Source organism: Anoplophora glabripennis, unplaced genomic scaffold, assembly GCF_000390285.2.
Source record: "Anoplophora glabripennis isolate ALB-LARVAE unplaced genomic scaffold, Agla_2.0 scaffold122, whole genome shotgun sequence".
Taxonomy (NCBI): domain Eukaryota; kingdom Metazoa; phylum Arthropoda; class Insecta; order Coleoptera; family Cerambycidae; genus Anoplophora; species Anoplophora glabripennis.
The window spans coordinates 528,806-549,898 of record NW_019416406.1 but is presented as its reverse complement, the minus strand read 5'-3'; the positions used below and the strand labels follow the sequence as shown (position 1 = coordinate 549,898).

At 31.4% G+C, this 21,093-nt stretch overlaps 1 protein-coding gene across 1 annotated transcript in view; it reads left to right on the top strand.

The window, feature by feature from the left end:
- The window catches only part of LOC108907898 (progestin and adipoQ receptor family member 3), a 58,097-nt gene that overhangs the window by 6,796 nt on the left and 30,208 nt on the right, over positions 1–21,093 (top strand). The window contains exon 2 of the mRNA XM_018711737.1: positions 23–111. Coding sequence (XP_018567253.1) covers positions 34–111 — 78 coding nt within the window. The 5' untranslated portion in view covers positions 23–33. The remainder of the gene's footprint in view (positions 1–22; positions 112–21,093) is intronic.

The following is a 21,093-nucleotide window of genomic DNA, read 5'->3' as shown; positions in this document are numbered from 1 at the left end:
TCAGTATTTTATGTGATTTCAGAAACGTAAAATATGACTGTGACCATTGTAGCAAAACATGAAATATTAGCAACGGACGACAATGGCAATGACACTTGCTGTACAACAGAGGTAAGTGAACGACCTCTTGACATTTTATAGTAACTTTCTTTAATTCTTACTGTAAATTTTAAAGAAAGTTGATATTATTTAAAATAATGGCACAATTTAAAAATATATTAATCTAGACTGTGGTAATGGCATTAGCACTACTGAGTACTGCATATTTGTTTAACGATTATCTTTTTTTTTTCTGCTACTGATACAGAATTAAATAAGTACCTAAATAAACCTACCGAAAAGAAAATGTACAATGTATACAGGGTGTCCCAGAACGTGTGGGCAATCTCTCGGATTTAAATAGGGGACGTTAAAGTGACATGACAAGTTCCTATAAATATTTTCCCTAAGCCCCCCCCCCCACCCCCCCGGAGATACAGGTCCCTAAAGGAAGCCCCTGAAAATCGATTTTTTTTTAATAACCTTTAAAATACTTTGTGTAATTTTACTATTTTTTAATACGATGGACAACAGATAAGTCTCTTTCAAAATTGACCCACGAAAACAATTTGGCTTATTTGTTTTGCCAGGGACGGACCAGCTATAGCACACTGATGTCATTTTTTTTACACCCTGTACGATAACGACACAAAAATAATATTTTTAGATAGTTTGAACCTTAAGCTAAAAAATGGTGCACTTGGTTGATATCGATAAAATGAACTGTTTTAGAGAAAAAAAACTGTTTTTGTTTAATATGATTTTTATTACATCCGTAAAGAGAAATAAACCGATAAAATTTGCATTCTTTCTGTGCCTATCTAAAAAATGCCACTTATTTAGACTTGTTTTTCCCTTTGTTTTTTAGTGCTATAGTTGTTTTTTTGACATTTACTGATTTAAATAAGAATTACAGTACCTATCTGAGCCTATTAGCTAACGATAGAGTGTGTCGAAACTTGTCATATTTTCCTTATTTTTTTTATTCCTCGGATTTATTTTATTTGCCGTAATGGAATTTACGTTTGCTGAATATGCCGACATTCATTTATTGTATGGACTTGCTAAAGCCAGAAGGCTTTATGAGGAATGATTTCCAAATCGAAGAATTCCTGACAGGAAAACTTTCAAAAGATTGGATCGGCGTTTAAGAGAAACTGGTAAAAATTACAATTTGTTTGTTCCTTGCATTAGCGTAGGTAATATGTAGAATTAAAATGCTGTAAATAATTTTATGAACGTTAGCCAAAGCTAGACACAATTGTGGAAATCAAATCAATCGCGGTGAGGTCGCTGAAGAAGATATCCCAAATGCCGTAGAAGCAAACACTTCAAAAAGTATCCGGAAATTGGCTGTCCAGTTTAATTGCTCAAAATCTACGGTTCTTAGAATCCTTAAAGAGCAACAATTACATCCTATCGCATACAGAAAGTCCATGCACTTCTTCCTGTAGACTTTCCGCGAAGGATGTAATTTTCAAACTGGCTTTCAGACAGTGCTACTGTAACAATGCTTTCATCGGTACAATTCTCTTTACGGACGAAGCCGGATTTTGTAAAAATAGAATCATCAACTCCCATAATATGCATTTATGGGTAGAAGGAAATCCACATGCTTCTATTGTGACGCATCATCAGCACCAGTTTGAAGCCATTAACCTATGGGCTAGAATCATCGGGCAACATTTCATTGGACCATTTGTATTGCCTAGAAGGCTAAATAGGTAACTTTATTTGGAATTTCTCCAAGACAACTTGCCAAAACTTTTAGACGACCTACCCTTGGCAATACGACATGGTATGTGGTTCATGCATGATGGAGCACCACCCCAATTTAGTCTGGCAGTTCAAAACCAATTAAACAGGAATTTCGAAAATTGTTGAATAGAAAGAGGACCAGTGGCTTGGCCTCCTCGATCCAATAATCTGTAATTCGTAAACCTAGAGAATGCATACCATTAGAAGGAGCTCAAATTGAACCGACATACAAAATTATGTAATAAAAATCATATTAAACAAAAATACTTTTTTCACGAAAACGGTTAATTTTATGGATATCAACCAAGAGTACCTTTTTTTTTAGTTAAAAAGGTTCAAGCTATCAAAAATATAATTTTTGTGGCTTTATCGTAAAGGGTAGAAAAAAATGAGCATTATTGTACTACAACTAGTCCGTCCCTGGCAAACCAAATAAGACAAATTGTTTTCATGGATCAATTTTTAAGGAGTCTTATCTGCTGTCCTTCATATTAAAAAATAATTTTATTACAGAAAGTATTTTAAAAGTTATTACAAAAAATCGATTTTCAGGGGCATCCTTTAGGGACCTGTATCTCCGTAGAAGGCCCTCTAGGGAAAAATTTTATAGGAACTTGTCATGTTATTTTAACATCCCCTGTATAATTCTGGGACACCCTGTATAAAATTAATTCCTATCAAAATTTATCAAATACGTAAAAAAATTATTAACTGATCAGAATATCTGAGTGCCAAGCGGGTCAACCAAGACATGCGTGAGCTGCTGCCTCAAAATGTTTTTCACGTTGACGTCACGTTAGTATACTGTTGTCTTTTTTATAGTGCGGATGTTGCGTAATTAATTCCTATCCGTTGGTGTTTATGGTGGTGTATTATAGACAATTTAATTTGTTGCTTTTTATTAAATAATGCTTATGTTTATGTCCCGCGGCTCAGTTCTGACCCTACTAATTAAAAAGAACCATCGAAAATCTCAGTGGTGGCGTAAATAATATAACACCATAGAATATTTTGTAAATTTGTCAGTGCAAAGTGCAAAAAATAAGTTCCAGTTTAGGTTAGAAGTAGTTAGATATGTTTTCTTCACGGGAAATATTCCCAACTTAAAATTCCGTAGGGTCATATATCAGAATAGCTGATAGAATAGACTTCCTTAGTTTAAGTGGAATATTGTAAATTTGAAATAAGCATAAAATTCCGTTACAAAGGATATGAACGAGATACAGTCATTAAAGAAATCTTGATCATATTTTTAATTTACGTATTACTAATTCAAATTCTACATGTGGCAGAAAGGGGTAGTTTGAAAGAGAGATTGTCACTGTTTTACCCCCAACTTTTTTTATATTATTAAAAACAAATATTGGGAAGTATAGGACCCAAATTATTAAAGAAAGAAAGATACTCTTCTTTAATTCCGTTAGGTTTATTTAAGCAATTGCTTTTAAGCGATAAGTGCTTTGTTTTGTAGAAATGTTGCTAAATATTCGAATTTTATAATTGCGTCCTCATACAGAAAAACATTTTTTGAATTAAGAACACATTTATCTGCATATGTGTTAACATATCACAATTTCGAATTAAGCAATTTTTTTGTGTCAACATTTCTTGATTCATGTATCTTGATTTTATTTAAGTAAAAGACATTATATTTATTTCTTGGTTCAATTTATACAGAATATATTCTAACACTACATGTAAGAAATTGAGCGTTTTTCTTATTCAAATTTAAGAATACCTTCTTTTATTGGCATATGCCTTTGAAAACACAACTCATATTAGTGGCTTAGTGGCATGAGGTGTGATAGGTCCATTTTATTAAAAAATTATGGCACACCACTGGAAAATATATACAGGGTGTTGGTAAATAAGTGCGACAAATTTCAGGGGGTGATTCTACATGAGAAAATAATGGCAGTTTGCTTATAAACGTATGTCCGCAAATGATTCGTTTTCCGAGATACGGGGTGTCAAAGTTTTTCTTAAAAACTGATGATTTAATTTATTGCTCTGAAACCGGTCGAGATGTGCAAATAAAATTTGGTGGGTTTTAAGAGGTAGTTATTGCGCATTTTTTGACACGCAATTAAGAATTTTATTTATGTTCATCATTGGCGCGCGTACGGGTAATAATCTCATTTTTTTTTAAGAAAATGGTACGCCACTGAGATATTACAAACTAAAAATTATTTTTGAATTCCGTCACAGGTCTTTATTTGTTTAAGTATACATATAATCTAGCTCTGTGGACCTAGTAGATCAATGGCTTGGTTGACTATCCCTCTCCATCTTTCTTCCTATCCTTTGCCGTTTTTTTACGCCTGACAATTTTCATTTGTTATATGTCTTTCTTCACCTCCATTTTGCATCTTCTTTTCAGTCCTCTCATCTTCTTACCTCCAATTGTTCGTGACACTATATTTCAATATGTAACCACCTTTATCTTTGAGCCTTTATCACACCTACTATGCTTGCGTCTTTATATAAGCTTTTTATTTCCCAGTTTGTCCTTCTGACCCATCTTTATTCTGTTCATTTTCCTCCTAACATTTTTCTCAATATTTTCCTCTCCAACACCTTCAGTCTTGCTTGCTCAATTTTTTTGTTCACGTATAATTATTAGACTTACCACTGTTTTGTTTAGTCTTATCATTATTTCTCTAGAAAGGTTTTCATTTCTTAATATTCTCTGTAAACCAGCTACACATTTCGGTAGTTCTATTATTTAAATTTAACGTGTTCTCTGTCTTTTTTAGTGTTAAGCGTATCGTGTTTCTTATCTTATATAACTCTTTTTATTTTGTCAAAGGCTTTTTGATAATCCACAAATAGAACGACCGTTGGTTTACCATATGCAAAGCTTCCAGCCCGTATTTCTCATGGAGTAAAAATTTGCTCTACTCTACTTCTTTCTTGTCTGAAGTCACATTGATGTTCACGCATTTTATCCTCTACTTATTTTACCAATATGTTCTTTATGTAGGTGGTTTTATTCAGCAATGTTATAGTTGTAGTTTTGGTACAGGGCGTATAAGTGCTTCCATCGATTTGTTTGGCCGTTATTCCTTTTCACAAACCCATTCCTAATAGTTTCTGCAATTGGTCGGACAGTTTCTGTTCTCCATATTTAAATAGTTCATCTGTTAATTTGTCACTTGTTTAGCTCTTATATTTTTAAATTTTGCAATTATTTATTTAAATCCATTATTTTCTATGTTATTAGATATGGTGAATGAGTCTTAGTTCCTATTCAATTTCCATTAAAATTGTTTTATTAACTGTATCGGCCAGAAATTACCAAAAAATGTCTTAAGTGAAAGTGTCAGAAGATTACTTTCATCTGTGAATAGATTAACGAATTAATGAGTAGGCGCGAATTAACCTATAACTATAAACAAAATGTAGTGAAGATTGAATATCGTCTTAGAAAATTATTTTTCTAAATACGTTACGTAATATTATAGAGTATGTGTTTTATCAGTTATGTTTGTATTCGAATTCCAATGGATTTTTAACTTTAATTGGGCAAATAACTAGTTCCAAAGTAAAATTTCAGACCACACGTCGAATGTCAGAGATGATTTTAGAAATATATTTTTTTAATTTTATTACTCTGTATCTTGAAAACGTTTCCGTTTTTTTCGCACTTTTTTCTTATTTTCACCACCTAGGTAGACTCAAACTTCAATCTACAGATAGTTTTTAAGAGGAAACTGCACTGTACTAATGTACATACACACATATACAATATCGCTTCACTGTACCAGTTGCATAAGTTTTCTTCAGGGTATAAGACAACTGACTGATTCAAAAAATAAGGGAAAAAAAACATATTTTTACCTCGCACGTTTATCTTAAGTTTCTTGACTTTTGTACGCCTGTTGAACATACAGAAAATCGCGTACAGTACTAAAAACATAATCACATCCTGGAGAATGCTTTTATAGCTGTTTTACATTGACAATTTATTGATGAATACATTCACGAAGTTCTTCATGAATTAATTCACGAATTTATTGGTAAACAGTGTGGTTTTACACTGCTACAGACTTTGTCAAGTTTTTTGATGCATGAATCAGTTCTACCAACGAATTAAAGAAGCAAATACATTTCAAAAATTTCACCTTTCCACTCATAATTGTAGCACCAACAGCGGTACCGTTTTGACACATAATATATAAATATTAGTGTTTGTAATTAACAAATCAGTAAAAACAATGCAAAACTAGTACGACGCCACACAATTATTTACATATTCCAATAACATAACCTCATTACTAATCTGAGGCTGGAAATCTGTTGGGTTGGTACTTCCGAACTTCACGAAGAAATTGACGAAAATTAGAACATGCTCTAATTCGTCAAGAACTTGATGAATAAATTCATGAAGTTATTTGACAGCAGATTTGATGCATTACACTTGTCCAATTTCTTGATGAAGCGACTTCATGAATTAATTGATCAATAAATTGTCAATGTAAAACAGCTATCAGGAAACCATTGACACAAGCATTAATCACAATTATTGAGTATTTGCTGGAAGAAACAGGAAACGTACATTCTGACGTTTATATGTTCTCCCGGATCTTCCAATGCGAAAAATTAAAGGAAGTTGTTCTAATATTGTCTTGATAAAAACGATTTCTTGTCTATAAAACGCCAGCGTTAAAAGTTTTTGAGTAATTGAACAGAAACTGTTTTACGTTTTGGCCATTCATTGAAGAATCGTGAAGATATCAATTTTCCGAGAAAAATCGATCTCTTTATTTATTTCGATTAGAAGAATATGTCCTAACCATTTACTGCAATGTTATTATTGTACCTATACAGGGTGATTCACAAACGGTGACCAGAACTGAAACCTCGTATTCTTTGGTGAATTTTAAGAGGAGTCTTTCGTATAAAATTTTTTTCTAGGACGTTTCGTTAAATAGATACAGAGTGTACTTAAAAAACGAACTGAAAACACTAGTTAACTGACATGACAAACACTAATCATTCGGTTATTCATTCGAATAAAGAAATTAATAACATTAGTCATCATTTTAGTAATTTTATTTGAAAAATGCTCAAAAAAATCTCCATTTCCACGAACACAGGCGCGACATCTTTTTCAGTTCGTGTTTAAGTTTTACTCGAAAATAAAGCTTTTTCGAAAAACATAAGAGAATAATAGGTAATTTGTAGAAAATTGAAAGACGAATCCGAAAATATCATGACTGTTACCGTAAAGCAGTGGCGTACTATTGTAAAGCAGTGGCGTACTATTTTATTGAGAAAAATATAACCGAAATTTTAGGAAAAGCCCTCAGATTTTGGATAATGTTTATATAAATACATGTGCCCAATTTTAAATTATTTCACTTACTAATTTTTAAATTATTTAAAAAAATTAAAAATATTTTTAGAGATAGATCCTATTTATTTAATAGTAACAATATTTATATATTTTTAATACATCTAGAAATTGGTTTCTCTAAATTATGTAATTTTGCCTTCAAAGCATGAACATTACGTCGAGATATTTTCTAATAAATAATTTTTTTTTAGCTTTTTTTTTCAAGGTCGACATGTACAGTATTTTAATTTTTTTACGAATGCCCATTTAGCAGCTACTTCTGATTATTTTTCTTAATTTTAATTGCATGCACTTCGCATGTGTAGAAGAACATTCACAAATAGTGATCAAATTTAAATTAACAGCCATAAAAATTCTGTTATATTAAAATAAAACTTGCTTTCGTGTGAGCCGTTTCTACAAGATTGCTGACCATCACTTTCATTTTACCATTGTGTGTCAAGTGGAACTGATGGTACGAGTAGAAGAAAGTTTTAAGTCATGTTCCGTTCACATTTGAAATTAGTAGGTTAGACTTCTGTAGACTTAGACTTATATCGCTAATTTCTACCGGAAGCTTAATCAGTAAAATTTTATTAGTTGATATTATGAACTTAAACACATACATTGCAGGTGGACAAATCAAGAAGTATAACATTTTATACATAAATTCACCAAAACAAATTAATTAATTTTTATACAATAATAATAAATTGGTACAATTGCTTACATTGTGTACTTCAATCTGATTTCAATATTGTTACATTGTACACTTTTTTTAATGTAGTACTTCTTCCTTGACCTATTGTAAATGTTCAAATATCGCAGTAGGGTAGAATTTGTATGATGTACTAATTAATTATTATGTAATAAGACTGAATTAGTAGAGTAGTAAGATTACAAAATATTTGTAGCTTATTTGTACATAATTATCTACATAGTTATATTTAAAAAATATTATATTGAATGAATAATAATACATTGACTTGGGTATGTACGAGCGTGCATAACTAAATCAAATTTGAAGTAAATAAAATTTCTTCACATATAAATGCCTTCTTGAAATAAGAAAGTTGATTTAAATACAGTCATATATTCGAAAATAAATATAGTACAAGTTACTATAAATAAATATATATATATATTAAATACTCACTACATCGATTAGTATTATAATTTGTAAATTTTTTTGACAATGAAAATACTCGTATAGATGAACTATTTTAGATGAAAACTCCAGTTGTTTGAGGCTTTTTGTAGGGCTTGTAAAGTTATACACTACCATAGATTTATGAAAATAAAGGCCATCTATTGTCAATTAGCATACGTTGGAAATGTAGATCCTTCACTGATGAACTTCCAAACATGCCATTTGGACAAATGCAAACGGAGTTATTGCGTCTGAAGTGACAGTACGTTTGTGTCATCAGTAAAAAATGAGTATCGATCAAAGAGCTAATATTAAGTTTTGTTTTAAACTTGGGAAAACTTTTACCGAAACGTTTTAATTGATGAACCAAGTTTTTGGTGATGATTGTTTATCCCATGCAGAGTTCATGGCACATTCGGTTTAAAAACGGTCGAGAGAACATACATAATGAGCAACATGTAGGCCAACCGACTATTCGTGAATTCATCAAAGACCAGCCAAAATCTTCAATAAAATTCATGGAACTGGAATTGGGCGAAACGTGTGTGCACGGTTTGTTTTACAGACGACTAAATGTTGTTCAGAATTCCACATTCGAAGGACATTATCAAAGAAGCCAAAAAGGACAAAAACTTCCTTACAGTATTGTGACTGGTGATGACACGTGGTGTTTTAAATATAATCCAGAAACCAAGCGCCAAAGTGCCCGGTGGAAGGCGGCAGACGAACCAAAACCCAAAAAAATCTCGTTCGGAAAAGTGAAAAGTAAAACAATGCTGATTTTCTTTCACGATTTCATGGACATTGTCCACAAAGAGTTCGTTCCATCGGGCCAAACCGTTAATGCAAAATTCTATCTTGGCGTTTTGAAGCGTTTGGTGGGTCGTATTCGTCGTATTTGGCCAGAATGAAGTCGTTTATTTTTTGACAAAAAAAATCGCATTTTCACTGTCAATCACCCATATTCGCCTGATTTGACACCGTGCAACTTTTAACCTTTCGGAAAAATGGATTTGCCGACGAAAGGAAAGCGTTTTATAGACGTACAAGCCATCCAAAAGCCTTGTACCGACATCCTGAAGGACATCCCGGCCGACGATCTGAAACACTCATTCGACATGCTTTTAAACCATGCAAATCAAATGCATTTTGAATAACAGGCCAATCAATAGAGAAAAAAAAAGTCATATCTTGACAAAAATACTAAGAGCATACCACCTGTGCCGTGCCATCATTTAAAAGACAGCCCGTAGATATACTCGCAACACTCATTAATTAACACTTCAGTGCAAAAAACGCGTTTTTTTAGTTTTTTTGCTTATAAAACCAAAACTACTAGAGCAATCTCAATTCCGTAAATCCGATGTGAACGGCCGAGCGCGGGAGTAGTGGGGGGAGGAGGGGAAGGTCTCGGCCGTTTACACCGCTACAACTTTTCCATTTACGGAATTGAGATTGCTACAGTAATTTTTTGGATTCATAAGCAAAAAACTTTAAAAAAAGCTTTATTTTGCACTAAAATGTTAATAACAAATTAATTAATGATAGTTGCGAATCGAAAACACATCAGAGTATATCTACGGTTTAAATGATGGACAGGTGGTATGCTCTGTTAGTATTTTTGTCACACAAAAAAACCTATATTGACTGGCCTATAAAATATATTGATTTTGCCAAGAAAACTTATTGTTGTTCCTATTTTTAAAAAATCATATTTTGGAACGCACCATGTATATTACTGTGCGTGGTATCAGTTTTCCCCTTCTCGCATCCACCATCACTTCGCTAATTTATAATTAAACAATTCAGTTGTGCAGTTAAGTTATACTACAAGTTTAATTTGTTTTAAAATATTAATTCTCAAACCTATTTCTTCCCAAACGATATATTTTGCGCATATAAATTACAACCTATTTTTTCCTCTATCTTTTCCAACCTCTTTGATCACTACCTAATTTCAAATATTTATTCCTAGTCGTTCCCAAAATGCAACAAATTAAAGATTTTTGTTTTACCATTCTTGCAATTTTAAAAAATATAAGTATGCGTTATTTAACTAAATTGGTTTCAAAATGATATTCATTAAAAAATTAGTGATGTAACAAGGCTGCTAAAGCTACGGTTTTTAATATTCTGGTGTCGTTCATCGTCGACAGAGAAGAATACCTTACACTGCCAGCTATTAACTTAGTTTTTCTGATATGAAAACCAGTAGAATGTCAAAAAATCGTAGTCTCAGTCTTATCACACATGATTGCTACAACATTGTGTTAATTTCTTCCAAAATATCAATTTTAAAAAAATTTATCGAATAACGTACATTTTAAAATAATTAAATAACGTTAAAGGCATAGTCTCTGACTTAGTGTAGGTATATTGGGAACGACTAGGAGAAAATATTTGAAATTTAGTGTCTTGTTTAACTTTATACGCCTTTCAAAAATAAAATCTAAAACAAATCATATGACTTCATATCTTCTTGTTGGGACGACATAATATATATATTTTTTTACCAAAAAGTGCGCAATTCGTAATGCTAGTCGACGTATCTTTACGTATTTAAAAAAAAATTGTAGTTGACTCACTAAATTTATTCCAAGTCAGCGATCTAGAAAAAACTGGTAAACCTTTTTTCTTGTGATTTTAAAGCAATATATTTAAAAGATATATACCAAATTTTCGTTTTTTTTGTAATAGATCATTCTATTTCAGTTTTTTTATTTCCCCTTTGTTTTCTGATTACTCATTATTGATAGTACTTACTAACCTTGTTCAATATTGTTTACTTTATCTTTGAAAATTTCCCATAAAACATCAGTGACTTCATATTGGTCTTGCCGGTCTTAAAATTACCCCTTCATAAGAAACATTTACTTTGCCTAGAACACGATGACATTACAAAACACCTTTTATAATAGTATAGTATTTTTCCACAATAAAGTAAGTATTTAAACATCTATTAGTAAATTTATTTTATCGATTTTATCCACTGTGGAGGGTTAGTAAATAAACCAAAATGTATAAACTGCTAAAGCAAATATATGACATGGATATGCTACTGTAATTAGAGAAAGGGGAGGATTCTAATAAGCGATAAATATAGAGGACGTTTCGTAAAAAACAAAATAAAAGATTGGAGTATATCTTCGAAATGCAAGCCAATTGTTTTCTTTTATATTGATATTTAATACAACTTTGGCCATTATCATTTCTTCCTAGATAGAACAGTATATTGTTGTTGGCTCGATGCCATTGTTTTTACATAACACGGTGATTTTGTCAGTATAATTTTTTGAAACTTTTGTTGTCTCCTACTATTTCACTCATTGCCTTATAACAAATGAAATATCCTACTCTGATCCATTTTTGACTAATCACATCATTATGATACTAGCAAAACTTCAATATCCTCTTTTAAAACTTACTCCTCTTGAGAAAATTTCCACTTGTTAGAATTCGCAATAAAGCAGCTCGTTTATTAAATGCAGCATTAATCTTATTATTTTTTAATGTACTGCAATAAAACTGAAATACTGAAGAAGAATTAGGTTTTGATGGCACCAATTCGGTTAACGTGCACAATATACTTAAATCTTAAATCATCGCTGATGAGCAAGCAGGAAAGAATCATATTCTTCTCATTCGTCAATATCTCGATGAATTTCCATTAGTCGAAGCTCATAAATTACGTTTTATCACCAATGTAGGTATCTGTCCACTGTCATGATACTCGTAACAAACATAATTTTTGTGTCCCCTTCAAATGCCTCGGCATGACTTTGAAAGCTCACAATGTTTTGGGACTGAGGACTTATTTAATCATTTACCTCAACATTTGAAAATCATAAATAATTTTCGTCTATTTAGAAAAAATCTTAAAATAAATTTATTAAAAATGTGTGCATACTCCGTTCAGAAATTTTTTGACAATAGCTGTTAGCTTATTTTAATTTTAATCTGTTGTAGGTTGTATTTTATTATATGTTTATATTGTATTTATTATTTTACTTATTAATTGTTTGTATTGTAATTAATGTGGATCGGCCTATATGCCTTTTTTTAACATGCAATTACCTATATTGTATTATGTAGACTTGACTTATCTCATAGCAAAGCTGTAATACTCTAGTTGGACTAATACATATATCTATCTATCTTTACGCCATCTTCTCTAGAGTTAAATTTTAATTTCCTCTTTATATAAATCATTTTGTTCTATTCTAAATTAGGCTGAGAATGTTTTTGTTGGCTTTCCATGTAGATGAAGCAGTAGATAAACATATTTGTTCCTCTTCAATAGTCGGAACTATTTAGAAGACATGCTAGAAAACAATATATGTATAGGTACCTATATAAATTTATTTTAGATCATTTGATGTTCCTACACTGAAAGAAATGGGCTTATTAAACTGTTTATCTAGAATAATGTGTATAGCTCATATTAAAACTTTTATAACCAATATACAACTTTTATTTAAAAAAAGGAATCATCTCCATACTCATTATTCAATGAGTTTAACTAAATATGAAATAAAGGTTATAATGAATTACTTATACATTATTAGGTGTTATATACTTTATGTTCCAGTTGCATAGTAGGGAAGATTTGTTGTATAAAGACCAGTATCCGAATTTGTATATAACAATTGTATTAACAGAATTATTCGTTCTTATACTGAATATGTTTCCGTTAACGTGTAAAACGTGTCTTATAATGGTTAAGTGATGGTAAGTTCACCTCTCGGTACATAATCGGTTATGATCGTAAAATTTCCGACAGTCCGCTGTGCATCGACTTACGACTATTACACGTCTATAGTACGATCGTATACGATGCAAAGTAGAGCAAAAAATTGTCGGTCTTTTATCAAAGGAAAATCGAGTCATCATTTTTAGGAGGCGTAAGATGAACCGTTTCAAATTTAAGATGAAATTGAATGTAAAATCTGAAATACCGCCGCATACGCACTGTGTTCTGGTACTAGCTGTAGTCGGCCAGGTGCATCGAGTGTACGAAGTGGTCGGTTATACGTCAAATACTAACCTGGCGAGCTTGATCGTAGAGCAGGGAACAATAAACAGTGGCGCGTACAGAGGTGAAATGTAGTACATATGTGGAATTTAAATAACGAATTGGATTTATAATAAATTACATTTAAAACAAATAGTTTATGAGAATAAAGGGATTTTTGTAGGAACAGGGTTCCAGACGTGAACTGATCTCTTCATCGCACCCCATTACGATTCTTTTTTTTATAAGGAGAACGAAGTTTCAAAGCAAAAACCTTGTATAACAGATATACTATAAATATTTACAGAATGAAAACAAAATATAAATCCTATGATATGATTCTATCAAATGAAAACACTAACAACAATTCTCTACCAATCTCAACAAAATAAGTTATTTTTCTATCAAACAAGAAATGTTAACAAATTATAAACAAAATATAAATTCTATGATTTATGTACTGTACGCCAAACTGCATTTTTCTCATCTTCATTTAATATTAATTTCTTCTTTGCACCCCCTTTTTTAGGTTTCTTAACGTCTCCTTCAATTTTCTTCTCTCTTAAAATTTTGAAAACAGATAATTCGCTTACTCCAGTATATCTAGAACACATTTCCACCAAACCAGTCTTCAGTTTCATGGGATGATCCTTTTCTAAAGGGTTATAGACATTTAATATTATCGTTTTTTCTCTGTAACTTAATATAGATTTTTTTGTACCCACAGCAGTACATCCGGCTCGCGAACATCCAGGCACCGCCTCCATTTATCCATATAACGACAACAGAGCAATAATAATACAAAAAACTTCACTTCACTAGCACAGAAAATATAATAGCATTCACGATTCACAAACAACAGCCCGAAACACACACACAGCACACAAATAAAACACTAAAAACACTTTTGTTACGGAGCACAAGAAATATGATTTCACTCACAAATTCTCAAATAATAGCGCGAAACACACATATAGCCCGAAAGAAATATAATTGCACTTATAACAGTTATAACCTCACAAATATCGCGAGCGAGAAACACGCAGCACCAATACAACCGAAACGAAACTGACCACGCCAGGCCGGCACGCGCGCCGCCGCAAAAAACACAAGACACAAGTCATATGAGGGATAATGAAGGGAGTAATAAATGTATTGTTGTCCTGCCGCCCAATGTGCGAAGGAGATGCCTTTGTTTTTCATTTTGTCCTTCATAAATATATAACTGTTAATCCATAATGCATAAAGAAATTATTCAATTTCCAAAACCCCCTATAAAATGTGTTGCACTGATTCCCTTGACAGGCAATGATTTATTACTTTGCATCGAATACGATCGTACTATAGTTTGATGAAAATGGATAGTATATACATGTTTTGTGGGATACATGATCATATCGCGTTGTGTGAAATGGAAAATTATTATGTAAGTATCTAACTGTTTTATGGCTTGTAATTATTTTGTTTTTTAAAATGTAAATCTTGTCTAAATCTTAAAAATTATTATTTTGTACGTCCTATTAGAAACCGCCGATGTTAAGTTTTACATAAGATGGAGGAACAGAAGGTTAACGGTGACAAAGAAGAACATGGGTATAAAGTCAATCAACCAGAGGAAATAAAATTAGATGGAAAGTAGCTCAACCTTTCAGGGGATGCTTCATTCTTAAGGTGGAAGAGTTATAGTGCAAATTCTCATGTAATACAAGAAAATACGGGTGCATCGTTGCTAAGAAAATAAACTGGGCAGTTTTGGGAGCGATTTGCCGTCATTTCTAAAAGTATTTTTAAAAGTATGTTTTATGTATGTTTAGTTTAGATTTTAGAACCTTAGCTTGTAATTACAGTTATCCAATAAAATTTCTGAAAACTTAATGTCATATGTTTTTAACTCATACATAACATATAAAACTTATAACCAGTACTAGATGTTCTAATAACGATATGGAACACTTTAATAACAGTTATTGCTATTATTTCGTAAAGGGTATAGAAAACGTTGTATACTAGTTATACAATAATTTAATAAAGAATAAGGTTTATAGTCACTATACAACTGTGCTAGCAGTATGCGTTTTATATCCGATATTCACCTGTTTAACTGTCACATATAGTATACAATGGTCTTATAATGGCATACAGAATTCTAATAAAGAATAAAATTTTCTTTCAGTGTACCTTTAAATTTCAAAGTGCAATATTAAGGGAACTATACTGACACAACAGGCCCAGTAAGTACTACAAATAAGATAGGAATTTTAATTGGAACATATGAACATTCATAAGACCACATTAAAACTAAATGCTCTTATTAAGGTTCTGGCATAAAACATTTTAATCTTAAACAGTGTTATAAAATTTTAAAATTTAAAACTTGATAGGGGGTTTTAACAATTTATTTAGTTAATTTTTTATATTTTAACAGTAAACATCATTTACCTGATGCGTTTCTAGAATCGTTTGATGTTTCATAGTTCAAGTTTTCTCCTACGTATGTAAAACGTTTTTATTTTACCGCAGGTAATAAATTAAAATATCCATGATAATAAATAATAATATTTTAAAATTAAGCAATTTTGTCAATCATTATGCAAGGCAAATTTAACATTTCGTGATACCAAGAAAGACTCCATAAAACCTTTGTTCTAATAGTAAATGCTCTTTTCATAAGTTTTGTCAAGCTCTCTAGGAAAAAGTTTTGTAATAGCTTCAGCATTTTGTTTTCACAACCTCCTGAAAATCGGTATTCTTTATGGTTTCCCACGATAACTGCCACAAATATATAAATTTATCAGTAGCTTTATAAATAGTTTTTTTGGTAACCCTGTAGACTTTTAAAAACTTAAATTGCTACTTGGGTTTTATGAATACGATAAATCATCAAGTTGATCAAATTAAATTTAAAAACACGTGTAAGTTTCATCACGCACAGTTATTCCTACTTAATTATTTCACCAATTGCTAGCCAAATGTGCTAGCTGACATTTATAGCCTTTTAGGCAGTCTTTGGATAACAAGGTTTAAACCCTCACCACTACTTTCATTACTTTCATTACCCACTAAAATGTAAAGTTAATGACATAAAATTGTTAAAAAATCTTAAATCTTGGCACGGCCCGTGGACTTTTATTGAAAGTTGTAGTTTATTTGCATGAACTAGTATAACTAATACCTACCTTTCTGAAATCAACTGATTTTTGAGTACGATTAAGGTTAACTCAACAAAATATACGGATGCGAGAAAGTATTCATGTTTGAACGTTAAGGCATTTGGTGACAGGACAAACCTACAAACTTTTATTGCGCTTCCTATGACAGAAATTATTTATTGCACAGATTTTGGCACAAACAGTTTTTTAAGAGAAATGTTTATAATATTTTAGCACTTGTTGCAATTCACCAAAACTTTAAATATTTTAAACTAGGTAGGAATTTTAATTTAAACCAGGTAGGAATTTTAATAACAGCGCTCAGTTGTACTTAAACCAAGAATATTTGTAGCTATACAGGGTGTTTCTAAAATAGGGTTCCAAACTTCTGCCGCGTTTATAACTCATTAAAATAAGCCAAAAAGTTCCTATTAACATGTGCCTTAAAACGCACCCTTAGGAAGTTATATGCTCTTAAAAGGGCTCAAACAAAACTGTTTTTTTTTTTTTTTCAAATAAATTGCAGTCATGAAGGATCCGATCATTTAATAAATAATTTAGGACATAAACTAAGACTATTTAAATTTAGAGTTACACTTACTAATTAAAGAACTAATTACTACTGCAGACAATAGCTAAATGTGAAATAGAAAATAATGGGATTAAAATTTTCAAACTCAATTTACTCGAAAACCATTGGAAATAACGATTTGGATAAAGATAATATTTTTTACGTAAAATTGTTAAGATTTTATAAATCTGTAGAGAAAATTGTAAAAAAATCGAAATAAAAAAAATTACGGGCCGAAACCCCCTTCACCAACCTAAATGGGACGCATATGATTTGCATGTCGAAAAACGGAGTAGCCCATGTTATTTAACGTAAAAAGTTATGTAAGACCCATAAATTTTTTTCTATTTATTTGCGAGAGTTTTGTCAATAACAGAAAAAAAGCAGTTTTGTTTGAGCCCTTTTGAGGGCATATAACTTCCTAAGGGTGCGTTTTAGGGCACATGTTAATATGAACTTTTTGGCTTATTTTAATGAATTATAAACGCAGCACTAGTTTGGAACCCTATTTTAGAAACACCCTGTATAAAAGCTAATATACAGAAAATAAGTAGTTGGAAAAATGTCTGTAATTTGTTTTTTCAATATTTTTAGCAGATAAAAATCTGCTTGCAGTTATTCTCCTGTATCTATGTAGAAATTTTTATCATTGCGATTTTACCTTTATATATATTTTTTACGATAATAAAATAAATAATCATTTTGAAAACTATACAGTTGTACAAATTTAAATTAACATTTAAACTCTTCGCAGGCTCTATCTGGAAGGGAGGTATACTCGTATAGAGCGTAGACTACCAGTATTACTGAAAGGCAGAGCGGCGTGTCGTAATCAAAGATTGTCGATTACAAACACACGGTATATGAGAAAATTGTTTTCATCTGATATATTATTTTAGAATAAGTAATTCTAAGTTATGTACTATGGGCAACAACTCTCCTTCAAATATATTAGATAGCTGAAATGTTTGTTATAGGTGAGTTGTAGCTATAATGGTACGATTTCTGTGTCAAAAATAAATTTGATTATTGAGAAACTTCACTACAGTGAATACAATGAAATCTAATTAATCAGTGTGGAATAAATTGGAAGAATTTTATATCTAAAAGATGACGTGTTGGAATCAACCACTTTGGTACTACTTGTATCTTACAAGATTGGGCGAGCGAAAATATGCGAAAAAAGATCATTTTATAAATCAAGATTGTTGTAAAACCAATACGGAATGTGGCATGTCAACTTTTTAAGCAAAATTATAAAATTTTGGAATTATGATAGATCAATTTAATGACCTGAGATGTATAGCTACAAGAAAAAACATGAAGCTTTATGATGAAAGTACCTCAGACGGTCTTGAACAGAAAAATGTTCATAATTATTATGTCCTATGAGCTAGCCTTTTGAGGTGGAGCAGCCAAATACTTAATTGATATTTTTTTTTAAGAAGAAAATTTCCATGATGGAGCAGGTACCAAAAGATTGAATGAAAACGTTTGCCCCGTTTAATAAATCAAAATGTGCAATTTTAGAATATAACGACAAATCGATTATTTCTTAAACCAAATCTACAACGGCATAATATGGTACAAAAACTGATACCAGTTTTAAGGAATGAAATATCCAAGTGAGCAATGATTTCTGAGCATTGGTAGCAAAAAATTTAAATTCATAAATTACTTTCATCAACCATTTCTCAAAAGCTAGGATAAGTTTATTAACAAAAATAACATGCGACAGAAATGACAATTCAGAAAACCTTATTTATAATTGAATAAAGAGTTCCATGAAGAAGTGGTACAGAAATTGAGAAACTGTGATAACAAAGAGTTATAACCTAATCATAAATTTTATTGTATCGTCAATTGTCAAAATTTTAGTCATTAGGTTATGTTTGGTGTATGTTTTAATATCGTTTATTAATGAATAAATAAAACTTACAAATTACATTTGCAGTTGTTTTCGAAGGCAGATAATTCTACAAATTATCAAAAATTTTCAATAGTGTCAAATTATCGCCTAGTATAATTTTATTGGTTAAAGGCAATAATAAGAAACTGTCATTGCTGTGTTCAAATTTCAAATTCAACCGATGAATGAATTTTCTATCGGATGTCACACGAGAGAGTTCGATAAAATAGAAAATTCTGCAGATCTTTTCCCAAATCATTCGGTAACTCGAAGTGTTTTTGTACTAGTTGCAATTTTTAATACCAATATTGCTGAAAAAATCGCTACATAATAAAACTATTTCTGAAATAATAAAGTTTGTAGAAGAAGATATCTATGAGGCAGGAGGTTCTTCAAAAACTCTAATAAACAAAGCTAGAAGTACTTTTTGGCCGAACTCACCAGACATAGACATGTTTCGAACTTGTTAGTTCTCATCAGTATACAATAGGTATCAAAGGTCTTAGATATTGAGTAGCAGTGACCACTAAATGCAGCACTCATCGTTTACATTCATTCAGATTCTTCGTTATCTTTCGTATTAACGATTTTTTTTATGAAAATCTTTATTCACTTGCCCCAGTCCTTTAAAATTATTGCGGTTTTTTAGTTGTCGTTTTTTATCGTTCCAATGAGTGGTTTCTTTTGAAGCAAAATTATTTTTTCTACATATGGAAGAGCCCTGTTATTTTTTTAATTGTTGTAGTTAAATATTTTATATTTTAATCCATTTCAAGTTCAGGTAGGTAAGAGCAATATATTCATAAATATTATGCATTTATGTACATTGCTATACTAATTGACGTCTTATAAGTTCTGTATTGGTTGTAGTCAGTGGTTGTTTTTTATTATGACTGGAACCAGTGTTTTCAGTTTTCTGAGAAATATACATATATTATTGCATGCCTGAAAATCATATGTCAAGTCAAAAGTACCTCTGGAGTGAATGAAGTGAAATTTAACTACAATTCGTATTCTATGCATTTGATGTTATAAAACATGTTCTGAATAAATAAAGACATAGTTATGCAAATAAATGGAGGTCCTATTAAGATATTGCAACAAATCATATAGTTCAAGGTTTGCTATGATATGGGCATAGTTATGCAGCAGTCGAAATTATTTCAGAGCCATATGAACAAGGTTAATGTCAGGTGTGACATAACATTCATTTCTAGAACGTGAACTGCTTTCTTAGAATACCTATTTTCCCATTTAAATCTAAACCTCCTAAATGACCTAATAATAATTATTATTTTAAGAAGATACCATGCTCTATCTGAAGTACCTATATGATTTTGTATAAACCTGAGAATATAATCAGTGCTTTTTAAAATTTTACCAAATTTTGATTTTAAATACGTTTCAATATTTGGCTATTTTATAAAAATGACGATTTTGTCTAATATCCTCCTGATGAAAGTTTTTCTTACATACGATAAATAAAAACTAGATAATAATTATATACTTTTTCCAGAAGAACCGGTAATACATAACCTTCATAAATGTTTACAAGCCACGTGACCAGTAATTTTATTTATTGCGTTGGCAATTAAATTTCGGTAAAATTAAAATAATATCAAACTTACATTAAAACACAACATTCAGTTTCTCCCGCTGTGATTGGTGTAATTTTTCACGAGATTCTATTTAATCAATCCGCGATCGCATTATCTCGAGCGTAGATGTATCGGTTTGTCATTGTTAATTGTAAACGAATCATTAATATTGATGCCGCCAAGATTTAGGGAATTTTCGTTGCCAATACCAATCGTGCAATGTTGGGTTGCATAAGCTCGGCGGTCACGTGGCTTGTAAACATTTATGAAGATTTTGTATTTGCATTTTTAAAGCTTTCACGGTGGGTGTTGGTCGATCATGTTTCGAGTTTTGGCCTATGCGCCTAGTCGCCACCAATTACGGAATTACTTTGCACTTCTTTAGCCTCAGCTAGGAATCTTTGACCTACCGTTTAATCTGCTTGTTGTTCTTGGGCTAGGCTCTGTGGGAATGAACCCGCTATCAAAACTGGTAGGTCCGCAATGATAATTTCGGTTTTTGTTGATTCTAAAACCTCTGCGGACAGAATTGTTCCTCAGACAATGGTGGTAATAAAGGAAATAATCAGT